The 11,316-nt window shown below is 30.9% G+C and overlaps 1 protein-coding gene and 1 long non-coding RNA gene across 2 annotated transcripts; both read right to left on the bottom strand.

The window, feature by feature from the left end:
* Positions 1-874: 874 nt before the first annotated feature.
* On the bottom strand, positions 875-2,150 carry LOC148563182 (uncharacterized). Its single transcript, XR_015883593.1, has 3 exons — positions 1,900-2,150; positions 1,615-1,702; positions 875-1,245 (listed from the first exon to the last, which is right to left on the bottom strand). It is a non-coding gene; the product is annotated as an uncharacterized LOC148563182 (long non-coding RNA).
* Positions 2,151-6,971: 4,821 nt separating this feature from the next.
* LOC107642305 (Glycosyl hydrolase family protein) lies at positions 6,972-10,930 on the bottom strand. The gene is made up of 6 exons (XM_016345612.3): positions 10,103-10,930; positions 9,452-9,618; positions 9,236-9,333; positions 8,810-9,157; positions 8,092-8,508; positions 6,972-7,750 (listed from the first exon to the last, which is right to left on the bottom strand). The coding sequence occupies exons 1-6, from the start codon at positions 10,874-10,876 to the stop codon at positions 7,143-7,145; spliced, it is 2,412 nt and encodes an 803-aa protein (XP_016201098.1). The 5' UTR covers positions 10,877-10,930; the 3' UTR covers positions 6,972-7,142.
* Between the last annotated feature and the right edge of the window lie 386 nt (positions 10,931-11,316).

Raw genomic sequence — 11,316 nt, forward strand, 5'->3', positions numbered from 1 at the left:
ATGACAGACATTAAAATATTTTTTTTATTAAGTATCAGAATGTTTCTTTTTCATACTAAATGGATGTTCTTTTATATATTTTATAAATTTTTTTATATACTAAGAATCGAGATTGTTGAAAGTTCCATTATTCCCACCCTTATTTCTCCAACGTATCATTTAGAATTTTAATTTGGGATGAGAAGCAATTAATATTAAATATTATAAATTAAAAATAAATAAAATTAATTAAATATAATTATAAATTAGTTAAATTAGTTAAAAGCAAAGCACCATCACAACCGAAAGTAATGGATGTCCTGATTTTTCAGGCTACTCTTGATTAAATATGATAATAATAGAAATCCTTAATCTCAACTACATAACTCTAATTTATATTGTCATTAAAAACAATAAGTTTAATTTATAGAGTCCTAATATAATTTAAAATTTAGTTATGTATTCTTAGAATATATATTAAAATTACTATTAACGAAAATTTATCCCTTTTTTAAATAAATATGCAATAAATATATTAAAAATGTACATTTTTATATTTTTAATAAAACAAATTTAATTTATAATATTAAGATGTGTCCTTGTAGCACATGTAACATATAAGAGCATATTAATTAACTCTATAATTAACTATCCCATGCAATAATATATTATTATTATTATATTAGCGTGACTCAACAATTTCTCCCACTACTAAGATTTAAGAAAGATTATTATTATTAGAAAAAGGAAATCACCTCCCGGATAAAGTTGTCCCTATCATTCACGTTCACGGTATGTTACAAAGTTATTTTCCACATTCCAAATCCAAATCCAATTCGAATTTCAAAACAATGTAACATAATCAGACAATAAAATAAAATAAAATAAAATCAGATTAATCAAAAGGGACCCACCGACCCAATAATAGATTCATAAGAATTAACTGTTCAATTTTCCGCATTACAAATCAAATGACTACAGAACTTCTGGCATAGGCAGAACCACACCAAGATGATGACCCAAGTTGGAAAATGGAAACCACTATGTTCAAACTTCAAACACAAACCAACCAAACTAATATAACTATTCAAGTTACCCATATTCTAACTGGAAATATATATCAAACTGCATACTAGCTTGAACCTTTTTTATTTTATTTTTTTTCTTCTTTTAGTAGGAATAATTTCACATGATCAACTGATGAATATGATGGAGGGATCACAGCAGCACTCATCTAGGAGGCAGCAACAACACAAAGCTGCAAGACTGAGAGAGGGAACAAAGAAGGAAAAAACATGTTACACAAAAAAAAAAAAAAAAGAAGATATATAACACTTATTTGTTAGGATTTAATTTCATTTATTTAATGCATTTAATTGAAAGACACACTAATTGCTATCCAATTAAAACATTCTCAATCTTCTTGTTCACAGTTTTAGGTTCATCTTATCATTTGAAGAAGAAAAATACTATTCGTACGCCGAAAAATATTTATGTATAAATACATATATAATTATTTATTTTTAATGTATATTTATATTTCAACATATATTTTATAATTTTAGTATATACGTGGCATAATCGTATGTTTGATTAATAATAAAAGATGGCAGAATATGAAATTGGGAAGCTTACCATCCCTCAAGGAAGCCAGTATTTCTTCTTGGTGGTGGTGCAGCAGCATATTGTGGCGGTGCCATCACTGGAGGACCTTGATAATAACCTACCAACACAACAATTTCCGCCACAACAGAAATTAAAATCATGCATATATATGGAGAGAAACTAGTGTATATAAAAATTTAAAAGGAGAAAGAAGCAGTTCTCTTTCAATATTATATGGTACAACAATACAAGGAGCTAATACTAAACAAAAGATTACTATATAGTAATATAAGAACTAAGAAATGAAAAGGGTACCTCCTTGAGCAGGGTAGGGATATGCATACTTAGGATCACTCATTTCCACCAAAATAATCACAAAGCAAAGAGATTTATTCTGTTACTATGAAACCCGGGTTGCACAATATTTATTTATTTAGCAGCAAGGGACTTGGTTTTTGACTATTAGAACAACATCACAATCTGTCTTCAAATTTGTACTAAAACTATAAACTAAATACCTGGGTCCTGGGGTAGTCCTTATTTGCATCCTAGCACTTTCTAGAAATACTGTTTTCTTAATTAACAAACAATTATATAACATCGCATCTTGATAGGGGCACTTCCACGTCAACTATACCTACGTGTCAGCATCTGGTTCCTTGGTGAAATTCATAACGTTCCACATGGCCAATTAATAGCCATAGGATGATAATGTTGTGTGGGAATATTGGAGAGGAACCAAAATTGAATTGAATTGAGAATGATTTCTGAAAAGTGGGACATGTGACCCACATTAGGTGTGACTGTATGAGGATTAAGCAACTAATAAATTAATACCCATGCCGTGCTTATCTTTATTATGACTTTAAGCTGGAAATTAAATCTCATTTACTTAATATTTTTAATAATAAATTATAAATGCATTCGTATATTTTGCATAAAAAAAAATCTAAAGACCAGCAACTTTTGTATTTTTTGACCAGCACTTAACTATTAAAATAAAAGTGAGTGATCTCCCACCATTAAATATAATCTCACACCAATAAAAACATTATTGATGGTCAATTGATGGTTACAAAACACCAAAATTACTGACCCATAGCATTTCTCTTTTGCATATTCTCGAGAATAGATTCATAATTTTTAAAATATCTCCAATATTAATAAAAGATTTATTTGACAAGAAATATAATAATTAAAGGATATCATAGTAAACTTATATAGTAATTTTTATTCTTTTGACATAGAAATATTAAATACCAACTTTTTGAGATTAAGGGAAATAAATTACTTATTAAGAAATTAAGATTTAAAACTTTAAACAAATATAAATATAAAAAAAATATTTTTTTATAGACAATTTTAAAAATATAGTAAAATTCCTAGAAAAGCTTAAATCGCAGCCTTAGAGTTGTTTAGGTATATGATAATGTTGGTTGCACTTTTGTGATCAAAAGAAAAGGAAGCAATCTAGCAAAGGCCTTATCTTGTGATCTTGTAACACAAATTGGACTACGAATTTCAGATTGAAATTGTGCCCACGTAATCATATCACAATTTTCATCTTATAGGACGATGTATTGCATTTGCTGCCTTTTAAAAAAGTAAAAGAATAATATAATAAACATTTTAGGACAAATCATATTATTTCTTCCTTAATTAATAGATTGTGTTCGTTGAAAATAATATATCAGACAATAACTACATAACGCCAACAAATACATTAAATTAAATGACAAGCCCATAATATAAAGGGTAAAAAACCTTAATAAGCCAAGTCAAGAATCATGTAACGTAAATACGCCAAAGCGAAAATCGTTTCAGCAATAAGCCAAATCATATTTTTATATAATTCGAACCATGCTGGTTCGAATTCTATTTCTACATAATTCGAACCAGCTTGATTCGAATTATACACAAACACATGTATACACATAATTCGAACCAGCTTGGTTCGAATTACACACAAACACACGCACACACATAATTCGAACCAGCTTGGTTCGAATTACACACAAACACACGCACACACTAATTCGAACCAGCTTGGTTCGAATTACACATAGTAATTCATGGTATAATTCGAATTATGCTGTTAAAAAATTAATAATTTATTTAAAAAATTTTATTAAAAAAATTAATAATTTAAAAATTAAAAAATATATATTTTTATTCCATACGTTAAAAAAAGCTAACAAAATATTTAATTACGAGACTTCTTTAAAATATTAATGAGCTATCAATTCAAATTCCATACAATACTTTTCTATCCATTTCTAATAGTTCATGAATATTTTTTAATAAATTTTTTTAATAAATTTTTTTAAATTATAGTACAAAAAATATTTTATCCTATGCAAAACAATTTTAAAAAAATGGCTTAAAAAATGTTAGGAGTACTATAAAAATTTGTAATGTTATAATAACTTAGGTAAATACATGCATGTACTCAAATTTTAAATAAAATACTCTACATAGTCAATAATAATTTAGAAATGAAAGAAAATATTTTATTCCATACAAAATAATTAAAAAATATATTTTATTCTATACAAAATAATTTTAAAAAATGGCTTAAAAGATGTTATGAGTACTATAAAAGTTTGTAATATTCTAGTGATTTAGGTAAATACATGATAAAAATATTTTTTCTTTAATTTCTAAATTATTAGTGACTATGTGGAGTATTTCTTTAATGTCTTAAGTCATTAGGACATTACAAATTTTTATAGTACTTCTAACATCTTTTAAGCCATTTTTTAAATTATTTTGCATAGAATAAAATATTTTTTGTGGTATAATTTAAATAAATTTATTAAAAAATATTCATGAGCTATCAAGAATGGGCAGAAGAGTATTGTATAGAATTCGAATTGCTCACCATATCATTTGAATCAGAGTAATTCGAACTTCCCTATGCGTAATTCGAATCATGTAATATCTCACCATATAATTTAAATAATTTTATTAAAAAATTATCATGAATATTTTTTAATAAATTTATTTAAATTATATCATAAAAAAATATTTTATTCTATGTAAAATAATTTAAAAAATGGCTTAAAAAATGTTAGAAGTACTATAAAAATTTGTAATGTCCTAATGACTTAAGACATTAAAGAAATACTCCACATAGTCACTAATAATTTAGAAATTAAAGAAAAAATATTTTTATCATGTATTTACCTAAATCACTAGAATATTACAAACTTTTATAGTACTCATAACATCTTTTAAGCCATTTTTTAAATTATTTTGTATAGAATAAAATATATTTTTTAATTATTTTGTATGGAATAAAATATTTTCTTTCATTTCTAAATTATTATTGACTATGTAGAGTATTTTATTTAAAATTTGAGTACATGCATGTATTTACCTAAGTTATTATAACATTACAAATTTTATAGTACTCCTAACATTTTTTAAGCCATTTTTTTTTAAATTGTTTTGCATAGGATAAAATATTTTTTGTACTATAATTTAAAAAAATTTATTAAAAAATATTCATGAACTATTAAAAATGGACAGAAAAGTATTGTATGGAATTCGAATTGATAGCTCATTAATATTTTAAAGAAGTCTCGTAATTAAATATTTTGTTAGCTTTTTTTAACGTATGAAATAAAAATATATATTTTTTTAATTTTTAAATTATTAATTTTTTTAATAATTTTTTTTAAATAAATTATTAATTTTTTAACAGCATAATTCGAATTATACCATGAATTACTGTGTGTAATTCGAACCAAGCTGGTTCGAATTATGTGTGTGCGTGTGTTTGTGTGTAATTCGAACCAAGCTGGTTCGAATTACATGTATACATGTGTTTGTGTATAATTCGAACCAAGCTGGTTCGAATTATGTAGAAATGGAATTCGAACCAGCATGGTTCGAATTATATAAAAATATGATTTGGCTTATTGCTGAAACGATTTTCGCTTTGGCGTATTTACGTTACATGATTCTTGACTTGGCTTATTAAGATTTTTTACCCTAATATAAAAGGAAATTTGACTTTTTCATTTTGATGATGATATTTGCCGACCAACAATCGCAAACAAGTTTCAGCATAACTATCAAGTATGAACACACAATTTGGATGACCAATGAAGTATCCGAATTGAGTACAATTTGCTCCTTCAAATTTGATATCAAACTGAAATTGATTCTTAAAATTATAATTAGTTTAATTTATATTCTAAAATTTATGATAGTAATTTGTATTAGTTTTTAAACTAATTTTTGTGAACGATATGTTAATTTTTTATGTTAACTTATTAAGATTTAAATTTTTTATTTAAATTTTATATAATTGATATCTACTGCATCATTTATAAGTTTGATTGACTTTCTAAGATTCTTACGAAAACGACAATAACAAGTTTAATTTAAAAATTTTGAAAATTTATCAAATTTCTAAAATTTTAATAGGTCTCGATTACATAAAATATAAGTAAAGAATTTAAAACACAACAAATTAATATAGCAAATCAACACATCGTTAACGAAAATCAGCTCAAAGATTCATGCTAATTACGATTATAAATTTTAGGATTTAATGTGAGTCTATTAAAATTTTAAAGATCAAATTAAATCTAACTTCAAAATTTAAAGACCAAATTGAGTATTAATTCGAAGTAATTCACGCGAAAATAAATAATATACAAATATTTGGAATGCATAGCGACTATATCCCACAATGTACTTCTGCAATTCGCATTCTTCAACATATTCTCGCTGCTGCGCTGGTATGTTGGATGGATCAAAATCATTTGTCTCATTTTTCTTGTCCTTTTATAGTCTCAATTATAAATTCATGCGGTAATTGAGGCTTTTTTTTTAAGTATTAAACAAATTGTCTTATCCTTAGGGTTAGGGGTTAAGTACATGGATATTTATTGATAGGATGTGTTGGACTCACCAACTCCACAAAATCAAATTGCATAAATCAATTGCTTGCTTATGTATTCGGGTTTGTGCAATCTCCATATTAGTAGTATTTGTAGTCTCTATTAAGGGAAGGTCCAATTCCAACTACTCCAAATAGTGCCTTAAAGAATTTATATACATTGAATAGGAGAAAAATCAAATCCTTGAAATGAGGACCATGAATCCAAGACCTGAATTCTAACCACTTATACCAACTCCAACTTGGCTTAGTTGTTACAGTTTCTATCCATTAAAAGTAACCAATCTTTAATGTTCATCAAAATTTATTCATGTCCAAATTTATTAGAGGACTGTTACATGTACTGGGAACACATCCTCTATATTTTTTTTTTCTCTCAATTGATTACAAAGTGACATTTCACCTTACAACTTCTCTCACAATTTCTTTTGTTCCACTTAAAAAATGTATGAGAAATCACGTTTTATAACATCAATTGAAAAAAAAAATTAAAAAGATTTATTCTCCCAAAAAAAAAGTCCACAAGACTTGTACATAAAAAATAGTACAAATATCAGTTTTCAAGAAATTTATTATAGCATTGATAGACATTTATTTGTGTGACATGTCATCAATAAATTTACACAATTGACATGTCATCAATAATTCAATACATTTCAATTGAAAAAGTGTGCTCAACATCCCCCAGGCTCAAAATGTGATTTCCCAGGGGCAATATCTTTTTTCCTTGTTCATCTGCAAAGCTCAAGTGTTCACAAGGATCCACCAAAACGCTTGTTTCAGTAGATTCGTAAGAAGTAGTGTGCACTCGACTGAATCCGACCAGCTGTGCTTCCGGCGAGCCTTCGAACACTTTTGGTCCTCTAGAGAACAACAGCACAATATGGCTTCCATCCAACTCACCAAGGTTCGTCACAGAAATGTGCACCGAGAAACTCAATGAGCTGCAACTTTGCAACTCATCGACTCGAATATAATCAAATTTGTAATCTGCTTTCATTAACTGACTTAATAAACTCTTTCTGGAGTTATGTTTGATAGTTTTAGACAAACTTAGTTTACTTGGAGCTGATAAGAACTTGTACGAGTAATCACTGTAACTTAGGCCATGCCCAAATCCGTATACTCTACTTCCAGTATAAAATCGGTAGGTCCTTCCCGGATATCCACGAGAAGGATCAGCTCGCATGCTCATGTCAGTCATGGGAACGTTGGTAAACGACTCTGGGTACCAAGTCACTGGCAACCTTCCAGCTGCATCAAAACAAATTTCATACTCAAGACATCGCCTTTGAGAATTAACCAACAGCAATTGTAGATTTATAGTCATCCATACAGCACTGTCATTTCAAATTCTTGTGACTCAGCATTCACAAATGAAAATAAGCAGGTAACACTGTTGACATCCTTATTGTCTATTCACACTCTCAATGGAATGATTGATTCCTGAATTTCCCTCAATTACATATTTCTTTCATTCAAGTCAAAATTTAGTTAAGCTCTTCCAAATCAGTTAACATTGAATCAAGAATAATTTAGAAACTTGCAACTAAACACGGTATTCATTGATATTTTATAGATATAACAATACATACCTGGATTGACCACTCCAAATATAATTTCGGCTAGTGCTTTTCCACCAGCTTCCCCAGGGTATCCAACCCAAAGAATACTTCCAATTTGCTGATTTCTTTCCGCGAAAGAGACATCAAGTGGTCCTCCACCTGTAAGAACAAGAATCACTGGACTTTTACTAGCGTCGGCAATGGTTGATACAAGGTCCATCTGTCTACCAGGCAAGATTAGACTAACACGGTCATGATCCTCTGTCTCTTGAGCCATGTCAAGGCCCGCAAATATAACAACAAAATCAGCCTTTTTGGCAGTCTCAAGAGCCTCAGCAAAACCATCATCAGAATTGCATGATACATTATGGCAACCAGGAGCATATGAAATCCTCTTAGAAAACTCTCCAAGTCCATCATATAGGCTTTTTGAGGAGCAAGGAATTCCTACGATTTAAACACAAGAAAATATGGTTCAGCAACAGCAGGATCCTCCAAACGATAGAGAAGCACGCATAGCATCAATCATGTTCAACGGTTCTGTTTGGATTGTATTGCACGACACAAATATGGAGACAAATAGAAAGAAAATGTTTGGAAGGAGAGACAAAGACAAATATAAAAAGATTTTGTCTCAATTAGGATTAATAGACTCTATATAGCATATAATCCCATCACTTGAACAAATATAAAACAAATGAAACAATCAAAATTGAGAATTTATAATGCTCGGATAGAAAAATCATACCTGAGTAGCCACCTCCTAATTTGTCTGAAACTGCCATAGGGCCAATGACAGCCAAGGAGGCATCATTATTCTGATCCAAGGGAAGGAACTTCTTATCATTCTTCAGCAGTACAATACCCTGCCTTGCCGCTTCAAGTGCCAGTGTTAAGTGCTGTGGGGTGCAAACATCCTGTGGCCCTAGTTTGCCGAATGGTCCTCTACTTGGGTCTCCATCAAATAACCCAAGACGCATTTGAACAGAAAAAAGATTAAAAAGAGCTCTGTCTATATCTTCCTCTTTCACCTTTCCTTGCTCAATGGCAGATTCAGTATGCCGAAGCATATATGTTCCACAATTAATATCCACACCTAAAATTTAACCGATGAAATAAATATTTAGGAAAACTATCTATTAACCAATACACATGAAATGACAAACATAAATACCAGCTTTGAGAACATCAGCAACAGCATCCTCCTCGGATTTCGCATATTTCTGATACTCAAAAACAGTGGCCACAGCATCACAATCTGAGGTAATATACCTACACTAAATAGTCAAAACTCAAAACCACCATCCGTAATAACCAACAAAACTGCTCTTAATTCATTACTATAAGTTTTCAATCAAATTAGTTCATAAGTTGCTCAAAGGAGCCTTACCCTTTAAATCCCCACTTGTATCTAGCCAGTCCTAAGAGATCTGCATCAGCACAAGCAGGAACTCCATTAACTGCATTGTAGGAACACATCAAGCAGCTTGCTTTCCCTTTCTGAATGCATCCACGAAACGGGGGCTGATAGGTGTCCTCCAAATCCTGCTTTGAAACCTACAAACACAACCAAGCAGAACCATTTTCACCCAAAAGCATGCCAATCCTGCAATCCGATTCCACCCACAACAACATCAACAACAACAAATCATTTTCCCTACGATTCATAAACACTTTATTTATATTCATGTATGCATATTTGCATCAAACACTATATTACCTTCAACTTCCTATTGTGACTAATCTTTTCATAAAATTGCCGTATTTAGGCATCATACTGTGTTCTATTCAATAATCGCATTGGTATTTGTGCAACATAGCCATTTCCCCCTTGGGGAAAAGTCAGCTATACAACTCAAACAATGGCATTATATGCTATCATAAACCATGTATGTTGGTTTAAATCTAACTCATTCTGAAGTTAAGTGTTTCACCTATAATTTAGCATTATCTCTCTTTTCCTCCTCCTATTGGATCAATCCACCCCAACACAATACAGATTGCAGAACTAACCAATTAACCAAAAGAAGAAAAGGGTTACCACAGCATTGAAGTTATATCTGGAGAACTGGTGCCACATATCCAAATCATAAGCAGTGAAATGCTTGCAACAAGCAGACACCATAAGCCTATCATCATCATCACCACCATCACCTAACAAACTCTTCTCCCCCAAGACCACCTCATTCCCAATCATTCCCGCGCCACCTTGCAACCCTTTCACAAACTCAACTCCATAAGCAGAAGCCACCATGGGATCCTCCCCTGGAGTCTCCTGCCCCCTCCCCCACCTTGGATCCCTAAAAATGTTAATGTTTGGTGCCCAGAAAGTCAACCCAGCCTGCCCAACATTATACATGGCCCTGGCCTCCACAGCGACGGCGGCGGCGATGAGGGACCAGAGCGTCCGATTGAAGGACGCGGCGGAGACGATGACCTGGGGAAACGACGTGGCGGAGTTAACAACACCGTTGAAAGTGACGCCGGGGCCGTTGGTGGCGAGGCCGTGGAGAGACTCTGACCACCACTCATAGCGGGGGATGCCGAGTGTGGGGACGGATGAGGCGTTGTCGGAGAGAAGTGAGATTTTCTCGGAAAGTGTGAGTAGGGAAGTGAGGATGGTGGCTCTGGCGGGGATGGAGAGGGAGGTGTTGCAGAATGGGTAGTGAGAGTGGTGTGGTGGCTTGCACGGGTAATCTAGTGCAACTGGGTTCGGCGTCGTTGATTCAAGAAGCAGCAGGAGGATCAAGTAGAAAAGATAAAACCTCCATTCATGGCGATGCTCATCTTGGGAGAACGATACAATCACTGTCATTTGCTTTTGACTTTTGACTTGCTTCTGTTTCTGGAATGTCGGTCAAAATTAGTGGGTTTTGTTGTAAAATAAATATAAAATAAATAAGAAAGAGATAATATAAAATAAAAAATATAATTAGATAAATATAGTAATAATATTTACTACGATTTTAATATAATAAGAATGATTAATATATTATTAATATTATATGTTGTAGTATATGAAAGAGAAGTAAAAGAAAAACTTTATATTTAGAGAAAGAGAAAATATTTTGTATTTTATTATTGTTGTATATCTCATATCTCAGATTATGAAGTCTTATTTATACTTGTATAAAATTATCTTTTTCAATTTTTATTAAAAGTTAGTCTTGTAAGAATCTAAATTTTTTCTTTAAAAATTTTAGCCGTCTATATTAATGCTCATCTACGTCATATACTTATCTTAACGGTTTTTTT

The sequence above is a fragment of the Arachis ipaensis genome, chromosome B5, assembly GCF_059453495.1.
Source record: "Arachis ipaensis isolate K30076 ecotype BB chromosome B5, ASM5945349v1, whole genome shotgun sequence".
NCBI classification, from domain to species: Eukaryota; Viridiplantae; Streptophyta; class Magnoliopsida; order Fabales; family Fabaceae; genus Arachis; species Arachis ipaensis.

Excerpts from the sequence above, each read along its gene's own strand:
- LOC107642305 (XM_016345612.3), bottom strand. The coding sequence starts at position 10,876 with ATGACAGTGATTGTATCGTTCTCCCAAGATGAGCATCGCCATGAATGG. Across the intron at positions 9,158-9,235 it reads TGCTGATGTTCTCAAAGCTG|GTGTGGATATTAATTGTGGA; the intron begins GTATTTATGTTT and ends GTTAAATTTTAG. Across the intron at positions 8,509-8,809 it reads ATTAGGAGGTGGCTACTCAG|GAATTCCTTGCTCCTCAAAA; the intron begins GTATGATTTTTC and ends TTTAAATCGTAG.